This window comes from Musca vetustissima, unplaced genomic scaffold (genome assembly GCF_032173495.1).
Source record: "Musca vetustissima isolate MV318-11 ecotype Yass unplaced genomic scaffold, APGP_CSIRO_Mvet_v1 utg61267, whole genome shotgun sequence".
NCBI classification, from domain to species: domain Eukaryota; kingdom Metazoa; phylum Arthropoda; class Insecta; order Diptera; family Muscidae; genus Musca; species Musca vetustissima.
The window spans coordinates 226,342-253,034 of record NW_026880003.1 but is presented as its reverse complement, the minus strand read 5'-3'; the positions used below and the strand labels follow the sequence as shown (position 1 = coordinate 253,034).

At 38.1% G+C, this 26,693-nt stretch overlaps 2 protein-coding genes across 2 annotated transcripts; one reads left to right on the top strand and one right to left on the bottom strand.

The window, feature by feature from the left end:
• Positions 1 to 2,678: 2,678 nt before the first annotated feature.
• LOC133325252 (tetratricopeptide repeat protein 30 homolog) lies at positions 2,679 to 10,048 on the top strand. The gene is made up of 9 exons (XM_061534034.1): positions 2,679 to 2,738; positions 2,824 to 3,002; positions 3,064 to 3,422; positions 3,481 to 3,648; positions 5,794 to 6,065; positions 6,128 to 6,324; positions 6,393 to 6,603; positions 6,680 to 7,061; positions 9,915 to 10,048. The coding sequence occupies exons 1-9, from the start codon at positions 2,679 to 2,681 to the stop codon at positions 10,046 to 10,048; spliced, it is 1,962 nt and encodes a 653-aa protein (XP_061390018.1).
• A 783-nt stretch (positions 10,049 to 10,831) lies between these two features.
• Positions 10,832 to 26,173, bottom strand: LOC133325250 (putative cysteine proteinase CG12163). The gene is made up of 7 exons (XM_061534032.1): positions 25,736 to 26,173; positions 13,257 to 13,399; positions 12,802 to 13,190; positions 12,558 to 12,733; positions 12,306 to 12,478; positions 11,201 to 11,379; positions 10,832 to 11,127 (listed from the first exon to the last, which is right to left on the bottom strand). Exons 1-7 carry the CDS (start codon positions 26,171 to 26,173, stop codon positions 10,856 to 10,858), a joined length of 1,770 nt encoding a protein of 589 aa, XP_061390016.1. The 3' UTR covers positions 10,832 to 10,855.
• Positions 26,174 to 26,693: the final 520 nt, after the last annotated feature.

The window sequence follows — 26,693 nt, the reverse complement described above, 5'->3', positions numbered from 1 at the left end:
CTTTTTTATACCTGTCCGGATAAGGTGAAATATGTAGAGTTTTCGCATTACCCTAATTCCGTGTTTGGTACTTTAAATCTTTTCCAGAAAAAATTTATATATTTCTGACTTATATTTATGCAGAAAGTTATCAATGTAGGTCCATGTTTTGTACATATTCCTCATATAATGGTCCCGCCCCAATTTCGATTTTTTTTGTTTTAGCCGCATTCTCCCTCCAAAGTTATTGTAATTTGGCATTCTAGGTTTTTGGGTAGGAGAAAAACATAGGAAGAGTACGCCGCTTATAAAGGATTCATTACATTTTTACACCGATATGTTGTGATATGTTGCGGTAACTAACTCAGTTTCACACAAAAGTGCCTGAATGCTATGATATAGTGTCAATACAAAGGTCCTGACCGATGTAAAAGTAATTTCGTGGAAGTTTAATAGCCTTGGAGGCTTTTTCGTTCATTTTTTTTTTTTGAACCAAACCAATGCCGCAAAACAAAATTTACAATCCCACGGCAACGGGTTCTACGATACCGGATTGACCAGATTCTATTCGACCAGCGGCTGCCAACACATTTGTATGTGTTTGTATTGTTTTTCTGTACCGGGAGCAACATATCCCGAAATACTTGTTACGAATTATATTGGTCTAGCAAATGAGCGATATGAGCTCCATCGATCTAACCCAGCAGATTAGTCGCGGAGCATAAGCGGAATAAATGGTTGTAGCACCTGAAGAGTTGCAACATCGGTACTGGTGTAAGTAAACTATGGGCAACTGTTATGTCGCTCTCGAACCCTGGTAATATGGATGATAGGACCTAAGACACATTTAACCACGAAACTGTGACTGAAGAGATGCCCGAGTTATTTTAACCGACAGTTTTTCGAGCATCCCGAGAGCGGTCCGCTAACGTACAAACAACGCGCGTATGTAAAGGGAAGATAAATGGAAACCGCTCTGCAGAAGTGGTACATCACATTGAAAGCACCTTCGAGAGGAAAATGTTTACTTTAGCTGTATGTATTGATATCTATGTAGCTTTCAATAATGTCGAAACAGAAATACTTATCCAATCCTTAGAGAACTTTCAAGATGATCAGGCAAGGAATAGATGGATGGACAAGACATAAATATCAGGGACAAGGTACACCGCAGGGAAGGATTTTATCTCCACAGCTGTGGGTTACCACTATCAATAGCATCTTTACTGAGGAGGGATTTGAATCCGACTGTTATGCAGACGATGTTATAATACTTCTGAGGGGAAAGAATCCTAACTTGTTATGTAGGAAGGCTGAAACGGTGTTAAACATTGCTTATAATTGGGCGAGGCTGGGGGCCTTAAGGTAAATCCGGCCAAGACGGAGATATGTCTCTTTACTAGAAAGATAATATATTTCCATATTAAATAAAATTAAATATCTGGGGGTAATCATAGACAGAAAACGTTTATGGAAAGAACAAATTGTTCTTTTGCAGAAGAACTGTAGGCTCTAAAGATGATACACTGGATCTATAAGAGCGTTATTAGACAAATTCTAACATACGTCTCGGTGGTCTGGTGTACAGCAATGTACAAAAAGTGTAATGTAAATTAAGATTTTAAGCGGACGTCGCAGCTTTTAGACTTAAAGCTATGAACGAGTGGATCGATACCGGACAGAATGGACCGCAACAAAATATATTACAGACCTCAATCGGATCCTCAATTAGGAATTTTGAGTCGGAGCGAACACCTGAAATAAGAATAGTCACAACATGTGAACACTAAGAAACATGTTCCCTGGTAACTGTTGTTACACAGATGGCTCCCAACTAGCTGGGAAGTCGTGAAAGAGATTTTTCATAGAATAACTAAGGTCTAGACTAAGGTCATGGGTAAATCCACAAAATTCTTTGAAATAACGATGTGACTGGGATAAACCTAAACATTTTATTGGGAGACCCAAACGAGGATAAGAAAAAACATATCTTAATACTAAACAATAGGGGAATCAGCTGACTAAGCGGTATTCTCACGGGACATAACAGCCTGCGGGTCCACTTACACAATCTTAGATACGTCAACTGGTGCAGAGCGTGTGGTGTAGACAGCGAAACGTTAGAACATTTCCTGTGCCTTTTTAAGCTTCCCAACCCAATTCCTAGCCAATGACACATTTCGTGAAATAACCGAATGAAAAAACTTTAGGACAATCATATCCAAGGATGGCTTCTTCTAACTTTCTTCCTACTCTAGAGCGCACAACAGGCCACTTACAGGCCTATGTGCATGTGCTAATATTGGACATAAATCGGATCACACTGAGTCTTTTTTTTTTGCAAAAAGAAATATGGAACCAATATACTGTTCCACAGTGCCACATAATGGTTCAATATTCGATAAATAAATCGCACATATCTATTTTCTTAATTTGTAAACATGAAAAAATAACGACCAAAATTATTTTATTTTAGGGTTGATATTTGTTCTCTCATCTGTTAAGTAGGCTGCTTAGCAACCACCTGCACTTGAAATATTTCCATGGAAACTGCATTCTAGGCCTTTGAAAATTTAATACAGAACAAAAAACCACTGACAAGTCAAAGCATTAAAACACACGAAAGGCAGGAAAGAAAAATAAAATAAAAAAATATAAACATAAAATACTCGAGACATTTAATGAGAGGATAATAGAAAATGCTGCATCAAGGCATAATCCTTCGCGAAGGTCATATAACACGTACTATTTACAATCTGGTATGTATGCACACATTTTCTGGCCCATACCCAAAACAGAAATTAATAACCGGCAATAATTATTATTGTCTATTTTTTATTTAAGATTAAGGATAAACGTTATGAGGATGTCATTGAGTGCATTATAAATTTGGGTGAGGCTGCCAATACCAGAGCCGGTCTGTCTACATTGGGCTATTGTTATTATCATGCCCAGAAATATGAAGAGGCGGCCACCTGCTATGAACAGCTGTGTAATTTGGTGCCCAAGGTGGCTAAATATAAGTGAGTCAATATTATTTATATCGAGATTTTCATTATGAGTTCTTTTCTCCATTACTCATAGATTCTATTATGCTCAATCTCTATACCAGGCCGGAATATTTGCCGATGCCTTAAAAGTCCTGAAGCAAATCGGTGACAATGCAGAACTCAAGGAACAATGTCTGCAGTTGCAAAGCGCAATTCTGTATTCAAGTGAAGATTATGCTGGAGCTCAAAGTGTTTTGAATCAACGCAGTATTGGCACAGCTGAGACCCTCAACGATGAAGGTTGTCTTCTCTATCAGGCTGATCAATACGATAGTGCTGTGCAGAGGTTCAATACGGCTCTACAAGTTGGAGGCTTTAATCCTTTGATTGCTTACAATTTGGCATTATCGCATTTTCGTAAAAAGGAAAAGACCCAGGCTATAGATTACACAGGTATTTGTCAGAGATATTTTTGGGTATATAGAGCTTAATTGGTGTTTTTCGTTTTCAGCTGAAATTGTGGAACGTGGTATCAGAAATCATCCGGAATTGGGAATCGGTGCCCAAATTGACACCGATGGCAGTGCCCGAAGTGTCGGTAATCCCATAACAATGGCTTTGTCCGGCATAACCCAGGCTCTTAATTTGAAAGCGGCCATTGAATATAATGATGGAAATGGTAGGTTAACATTTTTATTTATCTAATCTATTTAAATTTGAATTCAGAAATTTATGTGGGGCATTTTAATTTAATAACGTATCAAAATACTGAATATCGTTCTAAATGACGAAGAAGAAAAAAATATTGCAAATAATAAATTGTCGAACTTGTCATACCCTCCACAATGAGGAGGAGGAGGAGGATATTTAAAATCGTTCGGGATCTTTATATGGGAATAGCCAAATAAAGATTGGACCTTTAACATCCCGTGAAATTTGTATGAAGGTGTGTAGAAACATGGATCAATTTTCAGACCCTGTAGTTGGAAAATACAGCCCAAAAACCCCTCCAAATTCAGAAAAATGCAACAGTCCCGTTATATTGGAGATATTCCAGAAAGTGGGTATATTTTGAAATTGTTCAAAAGTATGTAGTCTGGTTTGTTTAGGCAGCAGTGGGGGTGAAATCCTAAGACGACATTCACTCTGTCCACTCTGATATGCGTCCCAAGTGATACAGGCAAGCGGACCTTTTTGAGGACCTTCATCCAAATTATTTAGTTATCCTGATAGCTGTGGTTTTCGAGGACGATTTAAACATGATATCAGTTGTGCTCAAGATCATTTTGGGTTAGGGGTCGAAATTGTGTGCCCTCGACCTGCAAATTCAAGGTATTTTCATCTCCGCAGCTCCTATATTCCTCGGATGGATGAATATAGGTGTTCAGCCTTGCACATATGTCCTCAACGATAGGACCCGATTTCAATGTCATCTGGGTGCCTTGGAACCCAGGACCCGATCTCAATTTCATCTGGGTGCCTTGGAATATCGTTAAGGTATATGTAAAACGGCTTCGAAGATATCACACACCTTTGGGAATTCTCTACGTTACTCCGTGGCATCACTTAAGGCTGGCATCCATAAAATAATTGATTATACAAGTTTCAAACTTGATCGGAGGGAAGTATTCTCGACGTCTTCAAACAGTATGGCATATTCGACGGTCGACGCTACTTGTGGCAAACGTGAGACCTTGTCTGGTTTCGTAAGCTTTGTAAACGAAGTGGATGGCTATCGATAAATTAAGGACGTTAGTCAGCTCATTCAACTATTTCAGCATTACCATAGAGATGTCGTCGGATGACGCTTGCATCATCAGCCATTGTAAATTGTGGTTGTACCTTCTTGACAGAAAGAGACCGTATATGACAAAGTACTTCTAGTTTTACCCTGTCGTTCTCGGAATGCTGGAAAAACTGTCGGTTGAAATAACTCGCACATCTCTTCGGATAATTCACAGTTTCGTCGTTAAATGTGTCGGATATCTTCTTATCCATCTTACCGGGATTAGATGCGACTTAACCGTTGCCCACAATCTACTCACACCGGCTCGAATGTTGCAACACTTTAGACGCGATTTAAGTGAGTTCCCTTACCCTGAGATCTGCGGTGTCAGATGGACCAAACTCATCATGCTCTTTTGATTGTCCTACATCAGCTGGAAAATTCGGCCTCTTCTCGGGTATTCGACCAGCAGGAATAAATCTAGCGGTTGCAGCTGCAATAATGTCCCACAATTTTCTTTCTGCTACCGGTGCATCAAGTGATGAAAATGATTAGTGAGCTCTCCGAATCCCTTCCAGCTTTCCTTTGCAGATGAGGACCAATAGAGGAGGTATTCTGAAATTACTGATGTCACTCTTCCTCTCTAGTCATTACCTAGGACGGAGTGTCACAATTCATGGTGTGCATTGAAGTCCCCTTAGTACCAGACGGTGGTACCAGAACAAAGTACGATTGGGTTCTACTCAGAACATTATTGTGTTACCACCAAATTTTGCACGATGGAGATGATCTGGAAAGGTAAAAATCATAGACATTTTAAAAATTTAAAGTGCGATAATCAATTTCGACATGGATCTTGAAAACTTGGGACTTTCATTGTTTGTTTTATTAATCATGTTCTTAAGAGGACTTCATGTCGGTTTAGTTGCCAGGTTGCAAGCGGAATGTATCTTTTCGATTTAAAAGTTATTAATATCGTATGCAGCTGGTTACGTAGGGTATTATATTTTAGGCAAGATTGGTTGAGTTTCATGGGGTATATTTCGTATAGATCATAGCAAGCGTGAGAATTATGAACTTATAATTTTTCCCCAACAGTTGATGCGGCCAGAGATGCACTTTTGGATTTACCACCAAGAGCTGAAAGTGAATTGGATCCGGTGACATTGCACAATATGGCCTTAACCGATCCCCAGGGACCAGTGGCTGGTTTAAGAAAACTGGCATTTCTTCTTGACTTGGGTCCTCCGGCATGTCCCAAAGAAACCTTCGCCAATATTCTTTTAATTTGTTGCAAACATGAATTGTACGAAACGGCAGCGGATATTTTGGCGGAGCACACCGATTTGACCTACAAATATTTATCGCAAGTAAATCTTCAAAAACCGAAGAGAAATATAATGTGAAATAATCAAATAATTGTTCCCCTTAGTATCTCTATGAACTGTTGGATGCCTTGATAACGGCACAGGCCTCCGCTGAATCAGCTGAAAAGAAATTGGGAACATTGGCCTCGAGTTTGGCTGGAAAATTACGTAGCTTAGCTGCAAAAGTTCAAGAAGTACGTTCGACCACCGATCAGAATGCGTTAAGGACGGCATTGAAAGACTATGAAAATGCTTTGGAATTGTAAGAAACCATTGCAGTTTGATTTTGCGATTTTCGATTTTGCTTTGTTATAAAGAATGAAATTTCAGATATTTACCCGTGGTCATGGCCCGTGCTTGGATCTCGTGGCGTGATGATGATTTCGTTGGAGCAGAAAGAGAATTTCGTTCGAGTGCTGAATTTTGTTCGGAAAATCCCATATGGCGTTTAAATGCCGGACATGTACTTTTCATGCAGGGTGATAAGTACAAAGAAGCAGCGGCGTTTTATGAACCCATTGTTCGACAGCATGGAGATGATGTGCGCAAAATGATCATTTATTATTATTATTTTTTTGTAAAATGTCTTATTAAATTAAATTGTTTTTCTATTATAGATTATGTCAGTGTCCGCTGCAGTTTTGGCCAACTTATGTGTCTCGTATATAATGACCTTTCAAAACGAAGAGGCCGAAGAGTTAATGCGCAAAGTGGAAAAAGCTGAGGAGCTAAAAGGCAATTTGGGCAAACAATATCATCATTTGTGTATTGTGAATTTGGTCGTGGGCACTTTGTACTGTGCCAAATCGAATTATGAATTCGGTTTGTCACGCATCGCTCACGCCTTGGAAAATGGTTCAGGTGCTCGGTTGTATGCCGACACATGGTTGCATGTTAAACGTTGCATTTTGGGTCTGCTGACTGGAATGGCAAAACAAAATATTATTTTGGCATATCCATCGGTGCAGGAAGTTATGAGCTTTTTGAAATCGTGTGAAGGTGAGTGGATCACGAAGTGATATTGTTTATTATATTATGAAATAGATGTAGGTATTATGTAAGATTATTGACATTTATATGTTTGGAATGATCTAAGGCAGATAACATAATTGATCTGAAAAAAACGTGTACGCCATCCCAACATTTAATTGTATGTAAGAGATTCTTTGAGGACCGAACCCTCTTTCTCACCATTGCTGTTGTTTCCAATGAATAAGGCCTTATAAGCTCAGGTCTCCTTTTAAGCACTCCAAGTGATACCGGCCAGCAACTTGAGAACGTTTTTCACACTTTTCATTTTGTAGCAATTATCAGTGACTTGCTCAGACATTACACCTAATATGTTCTGCTTAATCCGAATCATATTCAATCCGCTATTCAATAGGTGTTATGAGGGCCATTTCGGACCGATATTATGCATCATGCCATTAATCCACGTTCACATAATATTAGTGGTCAGAATTATGGACCCATCGTCCTCTACTGTCCATGTGGTAAACATTTCGTCCGTTTACTTTGTGTCGATTTTTTCTTGTATGGAAAAACTCCGATATGTCTATGAGAACGTTATTCAACCTGTCTTCAAGTGTTGGTCCAGATGCCATGATCGTACAAGCATCGGCGTACTTAATGATCCTAATGCCGTCAGGTGCTTGAGGAACTCCATATATCATTCTATGGATCTCTGACTTCTAATTTTTAAATTTCACGTACGGCTGGCGTCCGGACATATAATTTTGAATCCTACGTTCAATCTTAGCAAGAGGGTAATCCTTCGACTTCTTCGAACATTTTGACATGATTAACTGTAACAAATGCCTTTTCCACCATAACTGCTCTATCACGCGGCCTTTGAAACCTTTCGTTGCATGCATTTTGTACTGTGCTGCTTCCTAAATTTGTGCTGATGATCGGCAACTGGGTAGCACTCACGAATACCAGGGAGTAGCAATGCCTAGCTAGAGGAATGCTTGCCAATGATTGGAACCTCAGGATATGTGCTAACTATAGAGGAATTAGTCTCCTTCACATCGCATATAAATTGCAATCCAGCGTACCGCGTGAGCGACAGAAGCCAATGGTCAATAACATTATTTGACCATACCAATGCGGCTTCAAGCTTGGCAAGTCCACCATTGAAAGACCCAAACCTTGGAAAAGGCCCACGAAAAACAATTTGGACACATTTCACCTATTCGTCGAATATAAAGCCGCATTCGACAGCCCAATCCGCGCAGAGATGTTAAAGCCATGTCTGCGTTCGGCATTCCTGCAAAATTAGTACGGCTATGCAGAATAACTTGAAGTGACTTAAGGACAGCAGTTAAAGTCGGGAGGGATCTATCGGAGCCCTTCAATATCGAACGAGGATTCAGACAAGGTGACATTTTGTCGTGTGACCTTTTAACACCCTGCGGGAAAAGGTCAAACGAGATGCAAAAGTGAAAAGAAATGACACTCTGTACACCAAGCTGATGGTATCAACGCGAAAGGTGTCCAGCAGCCTCGAAAGAACTGTGGAATTTGAAAACTACAGCTTCGAGGTAGTCAAAGATTTTTGAAATCCGGAGAAGAATAGTGGTGGCCAACAGATGCTACTTTGGTCTAAGTAAGCAGTTTAGAAGCAAGGCATCCTCTACAAGACGCTGATACTGCCCTGTTGCTGTATGGATCAGAAGCATGGATGCTTGCGCAAGCAGATGAGGCAGCACTTGGAGTGTTTGAGAGAAAAATACCCCAGCTCAAAAGGCGTGTAAAAGCCTACTGAACACAGAAGGGGAAGGCCACGAATTCGATAGAAAGATTAAGTGGAGGATGATATATCAAAGCATGGCGACTGAACATAAAAGTTAGATCCACCTGTAGATTCACCTTTGCTGGCATCCTTGCTGTAGCCAAACAAGGATGATTTATCTTACTAATCTTTCCGACAAATTTTTATTTTTTATTTTCATTGGCAATTGAAGCCAATTTATAACTCAAATTTAAAGTTAAATATAACGATTCCACCTTACAGTACGTATACGAAATTGAGGACTTCGGTTAGGTACTCTACTTCTGGCTTACCAAGGTGCTCCAACATCACCATAATTTAAAATTTAGATTTTATCAGGACGAAGCGCCTTGGATTCGCCGAATATACACATACACAAAATATGATAGGGTATTTGGTGATCGGAATCTTTTCTTCATCGGCCATATATAGCAAGTGGTAAAAATCAGGCGGGATGGACCAAATGCATTCCGGTATATAATGCCACACCCGTGACAAAGATAATTTCCACGTATTTGTTGAGGTGGCAGCCTACAAGGGCTGCTAAAACGTACATCTCATGTCATGCATATTACTACAATTGCAACCGGACTGGACATAAACCATTTTCATTAATTCTATCTGTTCTACACTGATTGAGTCCACTACTACTAAATCGAGTCCTAAAAAACTACAGCTAGTACATTTAAACATATACCCACAATTTAAATACCGATTCGATAAATCCGAACAGAAACGCATGTAAAATGTAAATACATGTAAAATGTTATCTATTTTAATAGTATAATTAAAAAAAGAGCATTTCAATGGTATTTCGGATATATCATTTCTATATTGGTATACTGCAAATGAGTTATTTAAATTACATTTTTTCTCCTCATATAACCATTTCATTACATTTCATGTATGAATGCAACAATGAATAAATGTTTCAACATAAAAAAATGTTCATCAAATTAAATGAAAATTTATAACATTTTTCGCATTATTTTTAATTAAGTGGCCTTTTTGCTTGTTCAACTTATACTCTATATATAGATCAGAGTATAATATTACTGTTTTAATTATTTCCATTTCAGTTAATGGCATCTTTACGCCAGCCAACATTTACAGCGCATCCGATGAAGTACCGGCCGAACCTTTGACCATTGGCCTGGAGGCACGCAAATTACGTTTGTTGTTGCTCAAATTAAGTGAATACGAGAATGATTAAAACACACAAGTCCATTTTAAAAGTTTTATTTTTTTATTTTTTCAAATGTATATTTTTATTAATTAATTTTTTTTCTGTTTATAATGATTTACATTTTACGCACTACACTTTCGTTAACAAAATATGCCAATGGGTAGCTAACAATACAAGAATACGAAGACGACGACATGTAAGTGGATTATGAATCGGCTCTAGTAATTTGATAAACAACAGAGTGTTATTGCTGCTAATTAATGCTCGTTCGTTTGTTTGTATGTATGAACGTAGCTTAAAAAAAACAAACAAACAAAAATAAAGTTATACAAATATGAAATCGAAATGAATTTTTATTGAGTTTTGTTGTGAGGGGTTGTATGGGGAGTTTGATGTCGATTATATATAGGAAGAGTATACAATAAATGCCTGTATGAAGGGGGGAAACGGGCCGGGGCAGAATGGTGTTCTATAGTATTCTATATTAAGAGAATTATCAAAGAGATTTGCACACCTTTTTTATTGATTTTACAATCCATTATTTTAATTACTATTATATAAAATATGTGGTCGTGTGTTTGTTTGTAAATTGGTTGTTATTGTTTTTTCAATAAATGAATTCCATTTCCATCTGCCCAGCTGAGTTTGTGTTTGATGATATTTTTAATTGTATTTGGAGTATGGTGTATGTAATGTGGTACCATAGTTTGTTGCAATTATTGTTGTTGGTACTGTGAATTCCCCCAAATATGTATGTGGTCGATGATGGGTATGAATGTGTATATATGTTTTTTATGTTTTATAGAAGTATTAAAAATTTTGAGACCACAAATCCTAATCATCGGCCAAAACAGCACTGCTAGCCATTTCACTAACACCGCAAGTATTATCGCCACGATAAACACGATAATAACCCTGTTCACCCCATTTGCTGCCCCAGGAATTCTTCACAATCCAATAGGGTAGAGTTTTATTGAACATTGGATAATCGGAAACACCATAGCCGACAATTAAGACACCATGATCGAGATTACTGTGAGAGCACAATGGACGCCAGGGATGTGAAACACCACCACGATAGAATTGCATAGCATTGGCATTAATACCTGAAAGAAGAGGCGAAACAAAAAATTTAAATGAGTGATGGAATGGGGCTTGACGGAGGACCAAAACACTTACCAATTGAAATTGGACCATTCTTGATTAACCATTGAGCCATAGCTGTTTCGTTTTTGGGCAAATCAACATGACCCTTAACGCGTACATGAACCTTGGCCTTGTTGAAGTGACATTGTTCCTTACGGGCATGGTAAGGATACTCACTTTCCAATTCCAAACCACCAATTCGTTCAATGGCTCTGAAAATAGGAAAAAGTTACAAGTTACGCATAGTGAAAAACACGGCTGGTTTTGGGAAAGAGTATCGGAGGAAGTGCCAGAGTGACTATGACTCCAAAATCGACAAGGTGCAATTGGCAATCCTAAATTACTAATTTCAACGCCTTGGGTCACCTCCTTTCTAAAGTGACCTCCCTAATGCTGTGGTGTTAGACGACCTCGTGCCCATCAGTGTTTCGCGGTTTGCAATCAGAGTGCGTACTGTATTTTAACGGATCCTTGTTGATGCCTGGGCGCCTACACCTCCCTCCCTTTGAAACAGACAGAATCCCATTGAACCAACCCCATTTAACTGATGTTTGTGTGGCTGCAATATCACCCTCAATCTCGACATCTAAAAGCGCAGATTTAATAACCAATGGTCTGGCTATTGAAATGAATCATAAAATAAAGCAATAAACATCTGCAGCCATTTTATCGAGGGAGACCTGAGTACGATAACCCATAAGGATTTCCATAAAATAAATAGGCACCTTAACTTTACTTGTACGTTCAAGTAGAACTACCCGAATAGTATTGTGAGTGACTTCTTGATTGAGGCAAAGTTGGCCCAACCTTCCAATGGAGTTGAAAACTCTGTTGTAGTCCAAATACGACTGGGAAAATTATGTCAATATTCTCATATCAATAAGGGCCTTTGAGAGTGCAAAAAAAAACTCTGGGTATTCCAAGCACGAATGGGAAAATGATGTCAGAAATTTCTCTTAATCAGGACCATCCAGGTTGTTCCTGTATGACTTTGGATCCATCCACCATTGCTATGGAAGGTAACGTAGTGTCTAAGCCGGCTAGAAGAAGAGCCCGTAAAAAAGCCTCCAGAAAGCATAATTTGACGCATCTTCGTGGAGTATTTATTTATACCACAAACATATATTTATATACTTACTCATAAGCATTATCGGGTAAACCACCATTACAAGCCGAATCAGTTGTATCACAATCTAAAAGTTCTTGTTCCGAATATTCTTCCAATTTACCAGTTTTTACAGCATGTAAACCTTCAACATTACCGGTGACACTGAAAGCCCAACATGAGCCACAATTTCCTTGATTCTTGACCTACAACAAAAATATGATAAAAAAAGAAATATTAATGACACCCCTATTCAAATTAAAAAAAAAAAAAATCGTATCTTACAGGTGAAATAACACCCTTTTCTCTCCAATCAAACTCTTTGGGTAAATCAATATCAGGGATTTCAGCCCTGGGAGTAAGAGCGGCCTTGACGGGATCTCTTTGCCATAAACCGGTGCGTTGTTTGTATTCAGTGCTGGTTAAATCGGCAAATTCGGTGATACCGTATTTGGCACTTCCTGTTAAGAGGAAACGAAATCAAAATAAATTAACATGTTATTTAAAAAATATCTATTGTCAAACTCACCCATTTCATTGGCATTTAGCTCTTGAATGATTTTCAAATTTTGCTTGAAAATACGCAAACGCATTTGTCTCTCCATTGTGGTGTGATAACGGCGTTTATATTTAACTTGGAATTTCGAAAACAAATGCTCCACTTTACTCAGATTGTGATGATTGGATTTTTTGTGTGTTTTCTTTTCGGCATATTCGACAGAACGACTATGGCGTCTTTTGACCACATCCTGGTGGGGACATTTAATGGTAACTTCATTGCCATCAGAAAACCAAGCTCTGGTCCATATTTCGACTTGACAACGTTCTACTTTGCCATCGGGGGTGACTAGATCGGCATCGATTGTGGTTAAGGTGCCAGCAACGGTTTTTCTTTCGGCTGTGTAAATTTTTGAGATGCTGAAATTTTGAAATGAGATTTTGAGATTGGTTTCTCATGTAGAAGTAAGACATGAATTATCTTACCCATACGAAGGTCCTTCACCGGTAGCAATTTTATTTAATGATTTCAATAAAATCTTTTCGGCTTTATCAGTATCGAGTGGGGTGCCTCCGCCTAGGGTATTTGCACTGCGTTTGGATCGTACAATAATTGGTTCTTCTTCGACCTGAAAATAAAATAGAAAACGTTGTTGTTTTTAATAAGGTTTAGTTTCAAAATAAAATACCATTAATACAACAAATTAAAGGACCACAATTCCGACTTATTTTCATTATTTTTTTGTTGTGAAATTTGTAATTCACAAAGTAAATTAATCCTGTAATAATTAATTAAGTGTAAAGAGATTTCGCACCAAATACGAACATTGTTTCATATAAAATTCTCACATTAAAATCGGATATTCTGTTTAATGACTGTCGTAATTGTCTTTGTTGTTGTTATGTTTATTGCCGCTTTATTAAAGTTGTCAAATTACCGAACGTTAATCATGACATTACATTTTACAGTGTGTATGGGGGGTATATATTGTCAAAGTAGGAGGAATGCGTCGAGTTACAGTGGGGATGCGATTTAATTAATAGATCATTTTCATATTTTGGGACAGAAAGTAGAAAATTACAAAAATTGATCTCCATTCATGAAATAATTAGTCGTAGTACAGTATGTTGAACTATAAAGTGATTCCAAAACTATTCTAGATCCAAAAATATTAAATATCATTGTAACAATTGCAAGTAACAATTGCAAGTTTAATGGTAATTTCAACATTTTTCCGATGAATATATGGAAGTGTGGATGCTACCGATACTACAAAAAGAGTAAATTGATTGACTGACTTAACGATTCATCAACGCCCATACGTAACGGCTGAAGCTAGAATCTTGAAATTTGGGGTGAGGGTCACTCTTGGTCCGTAGGTGTCAGATAAAGCTATCGGTTCACCCAAACCCATATTTAGGTTTTGGTGAACCGATAGAGCTGGAATCTTGACATTTGGAGGTAGGATCACTGTTGGATTGTAGGATTAGGCAATTTGGGAAATTTTGGAATACTAATTAATACTAATGTGTACTAAATATGGTACAATTTAAATATTGGGTGAACCGATAGGGCTGGAATCCTGAAATTTAAAGTTAGGGTCACTGTTGTAGTGTAGGATTGGTTAACCATGTAAAGTTTTAATGTACATGCGGTTTTAGGTTAGGTTGAAAAGAGGGGTGGATGATACCACCATATGTCCAACATGAGGTGGACATACACATAAGCCAAATGAGGCTTTTTGTGCGCTCTAGAAATGCGGAGAAAGTTGGAATTAGTGAAAGTTTAGATTAAAAAGCATTTGGGGTTGATTCCCCTATGAATCTAGGAGTTCCGTATTTTTTGTGAACTCCTTCAGTCTTCTCCATTCACACCCCCTTCAGATCGGTTAGTCTGTGAAGAGTGTCATTTCCCATGAATTGTTTCCGAAGGCTTGTAAATGCCGGGCAATGGCACAGGAAATGTTCCATCCCCCCACACGCTCTGTCACTGTCTTCCCCACACGCTCTGCATATGCTGCTACCTTCGCATTCAATCTCAAGTAGATGTGCCTTCAGGCTAAGGTATCCCGTTAGAATACCCGTTAGTCGGATTATTTCTTTTTTGTTTAGCGTTAGGATTTGCTTAGCTTTTTTTTCTTCACTTGGGTGCGGTTTTAGGGCGGTTATTTAATTGTTGTTGGAAGTGCCGGCATTCTAAAATGTTGCGAACGGATCTTTGACCTTCAGAGCATAAGGTGGTACACAATTTTGTACAAATGAAAATTTATTTTAATAGGAGCTTTAAGGTGTTGGGAATATGACACCAAATGGCGAAAGCCGACAACAATATGACAAGTATGACAGTACTTTGGAAGAATCGAATGTGCTCAAGATGGATCTTTGCAATTATGCACTTACTTTTACTTTTTACTATTAGTCCTAAGACATTTGGTATTGAAAATGTTATTAGTATGTTTGGTATTGAACATATATATTATTAGCCCATGTTTTGATATGGTCGCCAATATGCAATATGAATTTTTATAAGGATCCAATTATATTCAGGGGGATCTAAAAAATTTTGAACCATAAAACGGCTAAACATTTTATTGTTCCTTTAATAATGGAGATAAGGAAACAGGTTAAAAGGGTTCAGAACGATAAAATATTTTGCAATAGTCTGCTTCGAAAAAAACTTCAACTTATATTTCCAAACGAACTTCAAATGCAAGACTATTTAGTTTGCATGACCTCGGACACTTGAACAAATGTGACCTCGCACACAATATGTACTTTTGAGATCGCACTGTCACAAAGGAGATTGTCTATCTATTAAGTGGAAATTTAACAAAGCTTTAATAAACGCACAAACACACACACACACATGAACGCTTCATTACACGGTGAATAAATGTGTGTTGTTGGTGGGTGACATAGCAGCCTGGTTGCTGGTTACTGGTGCTGCTGCTGTTGGTGTTTTTGTTGTTATGGCGCTGTCATGGCACATGTAATGAAAAATCATTGCCCTAGCTTAAGGTTTAATTAAAATAATCATGTTATCATGTAAAAATTTGCCCCCTGCAGCATCTTCATTTGGCCTTTGTTACCAAAGGCTGGCTGGTTGGTTGTTTGGTTGGGTGGCTGGATGGATGGATGCTGCCGCCGTCGCTTCTGCTGCTACTCTTTTAGTGTCATTGGTGTCGACAACACGCAAAAGCCATTGTTGCAATGAATTTCCTTTTTCTTTTTTTTTTTTTTTTGCTTTGAGTGTGTGTGTTTCATTGGAATAAAATACAACCGGATGAAAGGAGAAACGGCAAACAGACAAACGGACATGCTATATGTACGTGGTGGCTGGCTGGATGGCTACAAAGGCTCCAAAAAACAAGAGAGGATACAGGAAGAAGAAGCAGAGGACAAACAAATAGTAACCTTTCCTCCAGTTCATTCATTCATTTATTCACATACGACGAGTTGTTGTTGCAAACGCACACTAAAACCTAGACAATCCGATAGATAGTCGGATGGACAGACGAACGAACAGATAGACTAAGAGCAATGACAGCGACAATGTTGATGACAACAACAATAATAGCAACCACACATCAAATGGAATAGCAACAATACACGACACACGAAAACAACAAAACATACGCAGAAAAGGAACCAAACAAAAAGAGGAATTCCCATAAACATGCTACTCAGAGCGGAAAGCTGCATGGCTGATATTGAAGGAGTCACTTGATAGCAATGGCCAGGATATATGACATTTGTTTATGAGAATGTATTGAATGGTTGGGTTGAGTTGTGCGAATGGTGTAATTTTTTATAGGTGAAAGGTTTTAATGAAAGGATACCGCTTGCCGCCTTCCAACTCCAACTTGCCGCATTCACATTCAATGGAAACGATATCGTCAATTAGTTTGATGAAGAAAACGTTGAAACACACATGGTCCGACTTTGCTCATGATACAACACAGGGATTAGAGATGTTGATGAGCTATGCTAACCGAACCGAATGTGAGACAATGATGCTGTGTGACTGTTGATGTATTGTCATCGGGAAATGCAAATGAGAATGTGTTTAGAGGATTATAATGCAGCATTACATGGTTTTAACATGACATATTTCCTAAAGGACTGGGTTTGTAATTACAAATATCCAGGAAAAAGTTCGTGGTTGTCTGATGCGAGACATGTGTGTCTGGTTTAATTATCATCTAAAGTCTGCTGCAAATTGGAATAAGTACGAAATTTTGTCATAGAGTTGGGAAAAGGGTAAGATAGAGGATCGAAAATGTATCAGAATTTATTGTAAGGTGTATGCAATTGTTAGACATCATTCGATAAGATCAAATTTTATTTTCTTTTATTTTTTCTTTTGATCCAATAGCAGGTATATCGGCAAATTTAGAATATATTTAAAGTATTCATATCATGTACTTAGATATGTTGAGAATAAAATAGCTTATGGGCTCTCTCGAAAGGAGTTACAGTTCTCCGATCTGCATTTTGTGAGATCTGTAAGGCTACCTATTGGTTATTTCATTGGCGAAATCCGTAAGATTTGCTGCGAGAAGGCCGGCAGAAGATGGCCTGAGGAGCCAGAGTGTAAAACATCAAAATTCATAATATTTGAGGATTTCAAATCACAAAGGAAAAAAAAAGATCAAACTCACTGCAGGCATCATATCAGGTCACTGTGGAATTAGATCCCTAATATTCAATTGGGACATGAATGAAGAAGACTATTGCTGGCTTGTGACAGAACGTTTTTCCATAAGCCGAGCTTATAAAAGATTTACAGGCATTTCGGTCTTGTGCGCAGCTCATCTAATTTGAAAGACCATGTTCCGAAATGTTGTCTTCCACATGGTCTTTGCATCAAATTCGTGGCCTTCTCCTTCTGCGTGAACCATCAGTTGGCTTGATTTTGTATGCCTTCTTACAACATGACCTAGCCAACGTAGTCGCTGCAACTCGATACGTCTGACTATGGTACAGCTCATTGTTCATTCGGCGATATTCACCTTCGACACAGATCGGAGAATTTTTCTTTCAAACACTCCAAGAGCTTGCCTAATCTGCTTGCGCAAGTACCCATGCATTGGTATTTTCATGTTACTCTCCCGCCTATGCTGAACAAACGGCAGATCTAAATTGAGAGAGGGTACGTGTGTTTTGTTTTCACGAAAACGTAAAGGGCTGAGCAACACTGCTTCAGATCCATACAACATCATGGGTTGTATCAGCGTCTTGTAGAGTGTGAGTTTGGTGTGGCAAGAGGTGGTCATATTCTTAAATTGCTTACTCAGACCATAGTAGCATCTGTTGGTCAACACTATTCTTCGTCGGATTTCAAAACTGATGTTATTAGTTTTGTTTATGGCGGTACCGGGGTATATAAAACTGATCACGACCTCGAATCTGTAGTTTTCAAGTTCCACAATTGGTCAGAGTCTTGCGCGTTGATGCCATCAGCTTGGTCTTCTCGACACTTACTGCCAGTCCCACTTTAACAAACTCCTTCTCCATACGTTCAAAGGTGGATGTTACCGGTCGCAATGTTCGGCCCACTATATCGATAACATATGCTATTTTGTGTACAGAGTGGCATTTCTGTTCACATTTGCATCTCGTATGACCTTTCCATCAGGATGTGAAAAAGGTCATACGACAAACTGTCACCTCGTCTGAATCCTCGTTTGGTATTGAAAGGCTCCGAGAGGTCCTTCCCGACCTAAACTGCTGACCTTGTGCCACATATTAATTTTGCAGGAATGCCAAACGCAGACATGGCTTGGACCACCAATCTTAAGTAGTTCGGCTGGTAATGCATCTGCACCTGTTTATTATTTTTTTATTATTCTTCATCCGATTAATTGCTATTCTGACCTCATCTTGGCTAGGTGGTATACACTTTATACTGTCATCTCTTATTGGTTCTGGGGTATCTTCTTCACTGCTAATATTTTATTTGATACCAGAATCCATGCCAAATGCTCCTTCCAGATCTCAACACGCTGTCAGGGTGATGAGACAATTTTATTAATGTCTTTGGCTCTGAAAGGGTTAAAAAACATTTCTCATTTATTTCGAGTACAGAATCCCTCAATAGATATAAATCCGTTCTATTCAACTTACTCGTACTAACTTCACTTCCTTCTTTACCTATATAGCTAAGAAGATTGGCATAAGTTTCTCACCAATATCGTAAATTTATTTTAAGTATTAAATCACAAATATTTATGCCTGCCAACAAAATTCGAATTCGATAAGAAATTCATAAAAATCTACAGAATAATGAAACTTTTTACCAGCCAAAAAGGGATTAGAGGTGAAAATCCTTTTTTTCCATTCATTCATGGGAAATTAAAGAAGAACTCACACATACAAATTCAAACAAAACTTATACATATTAATGTTTGTGTGTGTGTGTGTTTACATTGTTCAAGAATCGAGACGTCGTCATCATCACTAACATCATCAGGGAGCAGAACAATTTTCCGCTTATGGTTAGGGAAAACTTTTCAACTATTTTAGTCAACTTCTTAAGCGGAAGGGAATATGAGGTGTATGGGCGGGGTATGATGGTAAGGTATGGCAACTTTAATTCCTTTTTCATAAAAATAAATAATTCATTCATTCGTTCGTCATTCAATGGCAAAGATGTTCTCGAGTAGACTTAAGTGGTTGCTGGAGGTTGTGCCGAGCTGTTGGTACAAAGTACTGCAACAAATTGACGAAGTAAGCTCCCGGGACAAGGTGTTCTTGGAAAAAATAGAAGTCATTTCCAAATGATTCCATGGCTTACTGGTAAAATTGTTTGGCTATCAAAAAAAATAGGACAAACACAAATGTCAAGTATGGTCGGGTCGGGTCGGGTTGGAGTCTTGGCATTTTAAGCCTTCAAACGAAGAACAAACAAATGTTACAACCTGTGTACTTGCATAAATTCTTGGGCATTTAAAAGGGTATTGGAGTAAAAAAGTACTAAAAAATGTTATTGTTAACTCTTCCCCTGCTCCTCCCTTCCACAAACAGCTATCCATCACAAAAACCTACACATTCCATCAGGTTCTATTAATTCTTAAAATTACAACAAGTCAGGGACAAAATTCCTTTGGGCGTCTGCCACTTTTCTTCTCGATGCAAAAAGGCAACAAAGAGTTGAGGAAGCCTAGAGGATTATTATTCACGATTGTGCATGATTAGATTTAAGTACAAAAGATTATGAGAATTAAATGCTTAATTTTTGAAAAATGGAAAAATTTATTAAATCCCTGAAGACAAATAAGGTGGTAATTAGTAATACATTCGGATTTTATTACATTCTATGGTGAGAATAGGATCGGGGAAAAGAGGAAAAGGACAATGGACACATTCGAATATCGATTTCTTGCCATTGAGATTTTTGTAGAATAATTTGAGGCCAAAACATCCCGTCTTGTGGTATTTAGTTCAAGAATATATGGATGAAAAGACTAGATTGGAGGAGGATATGTTTCACAAAAATATTCCTCATTCGAATTGACTGAAAACATACCATCTTAAAAAACAAATTCATGAGGTCATAACTGTAAAACTTGCTTTTTGGGGTCCTTAATATGCTCTAAGGAAAAATCTTGTTCCAAAATGTAATCAACGTCCAGAAATGGGAGAAATTAAAATCAACAAATAGAATATGAGGGTCAATATTCGAACTATGAGAGTACAACAAATAATACTAAAAGGTATTGGACGAATGGGTCAAATATGTGGTCTAGAGTGGTTTTTGCCAATTCGTACTAAAAGTGCACAAATGTTACTAAAATGAACGAAATGTACTGCCGTTGGTATAGGGAGAACAAGTGGAGCTGAAATTTGATATGGGTTAGCATACAGCCTGTAAGGTAAAAGGAACGTACTATTGAAGTACCAAAAACCTCTAACATATCAAATCATTGGAATTTGTATTGGAAATGTAAACAATTGTATTTGGAGCCCTGAAATTAGATATTAGAGTCACAGGTGATTATGGCAATTGGTACTACATATACGTGTACGAAAAGTACTAAATTAAGAACAATAGATGTTCATTCTAAAATTTGTAATGCATATTTTCATAATATCATTCATATTTATGTAGTCCATATTATAATTATAAGAAAGTCACTATTCTCTCTCTCTTTTTTTTTACTGTGTTTTGGAATCGTTCTCTGTCTCTCCCCTTACTTTGTGTTTGTTATTTTTGCAACCACTTATTTGACTACTTTTTTGTGTTGCTAGCAACTACTGACTTTCCACTCACTCGATTGTGAATAGTTTTGTATTCCATTGGTGTTACAAAATTCACATATGAAATTTCCAAATTATTTCGATAAATACAATATACCAAACCATAACTGTTGGGATGATATAAGAAGTTGGCTTTGAAAAAAATTACGAAGATGTCGAAACAGAGGGAGCCAAGTCAGCCGCACGAACTTCAGTCGAAATACATTGAGCAACATAGGACGCTTAATTTGAAGTCTATGAAAAAATCGAAAAATCCACCCATTCACGACAAATTTTCAATTGAAATTCTTCCCTTTAATTGTCATCACATGTAGCAGGACAATTTATTACTGTTATACAGCCAATTGACTGTGAAATTCCAACTATCCACTAAATACCCACAAAATATTCACATTTTGCAAAAATGAAGCTGAGATGAGAAATTAATGAGACGACATCATTTGCAGTCGGAATATAGGATTCCTTTCGACTACAAACCATCACCACGGCAATTTGGTTCGAATGGATTGACTTCAAATGCAATGGCAATGTGACTCTAGCATCCTTGCATCAGCATTATCGGGACGTAGTTGAGTAGAGAACATAGCAACAACAATGTCATCTAGTTATATACTCGTACATATGTATATAGTTCTTATCTGCTGCTGTCCGTAACACACGGCACGGCACGGCGCATTGCCCATTGACCTAATAGTTAGCGATAATTGACGAAGCAGTTTTCGAATGCAATCTGTGCCCTGGACGGACGTGCATTCAAACATGAAAAATCTGCGACAAATGCTGTTCGTTCATCTGTCCTAACCAGAAAGGGATTTGATGGATTGATGGTCGACAGACAACAGATTGCACGTAAATCAATTGGTCAAAAAATGTTAAATTTGTATTCTTGTTGCCCGAAAAAAAATTATAAATTCATTACCACAAAAAACATGGTCGTAAATTTTTAGCCAATATATAATGGTGTGTGTGTGTGTATTGGTGGGAGGTATTTCGTCAACGAGAAAATTTACAATATTAAACATTTATGGACATTTAATAGCCATTAACAACTTGAACGTGTTACACAAAATAATTCCCAAAATGTATAAATTGTGGAGGACATTAAAAACTGTTAAATTAATCATGAAATGGCGATAATAATTCTCGGAAGTAGTATATTCCCAAAGAAAAACTAGCAGGATATATTGCTGTCCAATATGGCCTATATATTGGATATGAAAAATCTTAAAAATGTGAAAACAACCACTAAAATGATAAATATCAAAAATATATACTTTAGATTTTACTACTCCATTAGAAAATAAATTCTCAAATCGCTTGCGACTGACCAATGCAAGAAAAGCAATTTGAAGCAATACGTTGATCTGTGGCGATAGTTCGATATGTGGCCCTCGAATTTCTGTAGCCCGCAAACTATTCTACACAAAATTAAATCTATTTTCATAAATAAAAAGATCTATACTTATGAACTAAAAAAATAATAATAAATGAAAATCGCTTATTCATTTCTTAATCATCCTACTCAGGTCATTAGCTCATTTACGCACCAAAGTTTTCTTGGACACTATTTAATATTTTAGCCAGCATCCCTCTGTTTTTTCAACTGGTTTATCCTCTTTGACATGGATTGGTATAGTTTGTATATATAATCTACTGCAATTTTTTCCATTATATATCTACCCTTTCCCGTAGAGACTTGGTACTCGTCAGGGCCTTTTCGTACTCCGCCAGCCGACATTAAAAAACCCACACATTTTCAATCGGGTTAAGGTCCTGATAATTAAGCAATTCCTTGAATATTATCGCAGAATTTTTGGTTTGCCAGATTTCTCCTGTAAAATGAGAAGGTAATCTTCCTTCCTCATTATACCATCGATCCGTACAAGAAGACCACACCATCCAGAGTTATAGAGCCCCAAACCATAAGAGAACCTTCTCCATGTTAAATCGATTGGTTTGGTTTGGTGTGATGTCCACTCAGACGACTGTATTTTGACATTGTAGAGATGGATCACCTTTTGTCACATATCGACGCAAACTCTCGGTTTTATATAGCTTGATCATCATCTATAAACCATGGTCCGGATGATGAAGTAGTCGTTTTTATATCGGTAGTACCGAAGGCCCTAAACGCATTTTACAAATTTAGCATTCCAGGATCTTATTAGGTAAACAAATTATGTTCTAAAGAGGCCCACCCTTTTTCCTATTTTAATACTGAACATGCAAGCGGTAACCACCGCCTTTGAACAAATTGAGGAGGAGTCTGTCAAAGTGGATCTGGCAGTAAAAGGCAAGAAGATGCGCAAGACGTCCAGTAGACTCGGACCAACTGTGCAACTTGAGAACTACAGCTTCGAGGTAATCAAGGATTTTATATACCTCGGTAGCGCCATAAATAAAACTAATGCCATCAGTTTTGAAATTCGGCCAACAGATGCTACTATAGTCTAAGTAAGCAGTTTAGAAACAAGGCCACCTCCCGCCAGACCAAATTCACACTCTACAAGACGCTGACACTAACCGTGCTGGTGTATGGATCTGAAGCATTAGTTCTTGCGCAAACAGATGAGGCAGCTCTTGGAGTGTTTGAGAGAAAAATTCTCCGACGCATTGTCAGACGTATCGAGCTGCAGCGACTACGTTGGCTAGGTCATGTTGTGATAATGGATGACGATGCCCCACCACATTTCATAACGCTTAATTTTTCGGTGGAAGTGTCCGAAAACTCGCCATCTATAAAAAAAAAACGTTTTTGTCATTTGAAGATTATGGCTAACTAAAATGCACATGTATTTAATTGTAGCAGTGCCACCTATGTGTCAGAACGGGTTCTTTTAATGTAACAGATGGTATCAATAATAGTCGTTAAATAATGCTTTGAACCTATCAGCTATAAAATGTTTAAAACCAAAATGTCCTGGTATGTCTATGAAGTTTCCGGCAGTAAATGAATGAAAATAAACCTTTTTTTCCATGTAAAACATCTCATAATTGTCAAAAGAAAATAATTCCTAGGACTCTTAATATTAATAGCAATCCACGTAATAACATTAAAAAATAACAAACAATCTTTGTTTAAATATTATTTAACAGATGTCACCAAATTAATCTGGTCATTTCACAACAAAGAGAAGTCTCCATCCTATTTCGACGAGTAAATACCACTAGGGCTAATTGTTGTTGGTTGTGCGCCAGAAAAAAAACTAAGAATTGTTAATTTACAACGAACAACAAAAATAAACAACCAAATAACTACAACAACAATGAAAAATAATTATTTTAAATATTACCTCGGGAAAAGAACAAAACGAAACTAAATGGCAGACCAGTTGGTTTTCAGCCAATTCAGCAGCAGGACAGTGAGAAGCCAACCAAAAAAATGGAACTCCACAACACCACAGAAAAACATAACAATAACCTCAAACATTAAGAGGGGTGTAGAGATGGAGGGAGGGAGGTAGGGTTGGAGCATGGACTCAGTTGTAAACAATGTTGTAGTTGTTATTGTGATGCTCCCGCTTTCTTTTCTTTATTTTTTTCGGTCACGTCAACACTTCCACACTGCCACTCTTTGTTGTCACTTGTTGTTGTTACCATCTTTCGTTCGTCCATCCATCCGTCCGTCCGTCCGTCCATTTTTGCCAAGAGTAATTTCCTAATTAAAAATGGAAATAAAATGTGGGGATTCCTTCCCCCACTCAAACCACTTTCCGTCTTTCCCCTTACCATGTCATTGTTGTTGTTACAATGTCCCTTTATTATTTGTCTAATAGCCGTGCAAAACAGTTGTTGTTGCTGTTCCATTTACTCGGAATTCATTATGCAACGAAGCAAATAGCAGTAATGATGTCGATGATGACCAGCCGGCAGCAGCTGGAGATTGAAGGCAGAGGAGAAAGCTACTTAGGTTCGTAGGAGTCGTCTCTACTTAACTGGCAAATTTACTTTACTTGCTAAACAAAGTGATAAAAAAGAAGAACAAGAAGAAGACGACGAAGTAGAATTTTTTGAATGACGTGAGTGAATAAGTGAAGTGGCTGGCACCTAATGACCGACCGACACAACTCACTCACTCACTGGCGTTTATCATGCGCCCCTCCATCCATTCATTCATTCATATTCATGAGCAAAATGCAAGCGAAGAAAAATGCTAATGGAAATAAGAAGTTTACCTGCTGCTGTTGACCCAGATCGTCATCGGCGTCAATGCTGAGGCCTCGGCTGGCCTTTAAAGAGTTCTCGAAATTTAAGGCACCAATGGAGAAGATATCATCCAACCACTTTTTATCATCATCGCTTAATTCCACCACATCTGTGGGGGTGTCATTACTGGTGGCGGCAGCAGGAGTGCTGGTGGTGGTAGTATCTTCGGTAATAGCGTTGGTGGTGATCTCCTCATCTACACTTTGATTTGTGGTTTGTTCCTCTGTTGTGGTGGCCTCTTCTTCTGTACCAACCGCCGCCGCCGTTTTCTCCACTTGCTCTCCTTCTGTAGTGGCCACGGCCAACACCTCTTCGGTACCCTGACCTTCTATATTCTCATTTTCGCCAGCAGGTTGTTCCTCATTTTCCTGGATTCTAAGGTTATTCGAAGAGAGACGTTTAGAACTAATGGCTGAGGGTAAAATTTGCTCTTCTAGGTGTTTCATATCATCTGCAGAGAGTTCATTGCGTGAACCTCCATTGAATAGGGAACTTTTAACATACTTATCATTAATGGAATTGGCCCGGACCAGAGGATTACGTGGCGATTGATCGCCATCTTCTTCCAGAGCATTGGAACTGCAATTGGAATGTTGCAATTCGCGTACTTTATCACCCCATTCGGTGCGAAGCCATGGTTTCTCCAAAATTACCAAATGGCAGACAATCTCGGCATCGTTGTCATTGGTGTCCACAGCATTCACGACAATGTCGTATTTTACACCATTAACAATTTCCCGGAAGGCATCGACAATGTTAATGAAATTCATCGACAGCGGCAGGAAGGTCATGGCGATATTTTGGACGCCAATTAAATTCGGTGAGAGATATTCACGTTCTCCCGGATTCAGAACATGCACTAGTTTAATGGGTTCCTCGGAGACTGGTTCCGATGTTTCGGTTATCGTTTCGGGTTCATTCTGTTTGTGCGACGCCATAGGATAGATAAAATGGAATAGAACAAAGGGGAGACATCTCGATTTTAGACAAATTCAAATAATTATTTTTTCGGTATTAGTCAAAAGCCAGGCAAGCATCGAATCATTACAGAAAAAATATTTAATCATGGAAATTGTTGAGTACATATAAATGCATGATTTATTAAAACAAAGCATGGGTATTGGTTAGTTCAAGCTCTAATTTAATTACTAAGATGCAGGCAATAAAGGGTTAAGATATTTATGATTTATATAAAACCCATATTTCAACCAGGAGGCTCAAAAAATCTTCCGAATTCCTTTCCTTAATTGCATCTCCCAACGCCAAGACGCTAAGACTTCGGCAAACAATTTCAGAAGCATTTTGCTTTTGTCATTCCCAACCACCTCCACACCACCTTCATGGTCAATTTGTTGACTTCTAACATCCTTTGGAAAATGTCCTTTACCATCCTATTCTTAGTTATAATTGCTTGTCTGGTTTTCTTTTTCATTCCTTTTTTATTCGAATCGAATAAAT

Bases quoted from the DNA above. Each gene is read 5' to 3' on its own strand.
- LOC133325252 (XM_061534034.1), top strand. From the start codon at position 2,679: ATGCTGCATCAAGGCATAATCCTTCGCGAAGGTCATATAACACGTACT. The intron at 3,003-3,063 runs GTGAGTCAATAT...CATTACTCATAG, and splicing joins CCCAAGGTGGCTAAATATAA to ATTCTATTATGCTCAATCTC. The intron at 7,062-9,914 runs GTGAGTGGATCA...TTTCCATTTCAG, and splicing joins CTTTTTGAAATCGTGTGAAG to TTAATGGCATCTTTACGCCA.
- LOC133325250 (XM_061534032.1), bottom strand. From the start codon at position 26,173: ATGGCGTCGCACAAACAGAATGAACCCGAAACGATAACCGAAACATCG. The intron at 13,400-25,735 runs GTTAAAAGTTCC...TTTTATTTTCAG, and splicing joins ATTCCATTAATGATAAGTAT to GTCGAAGAAGAACCAATTAT. The intron at 13,191-13,256 runs GTAAGATAATTC...TCAAAATTTCAG, and splicing joins GGTGAAGGACCTTCGTATGG to CATCTCAAAAATTTACACAG.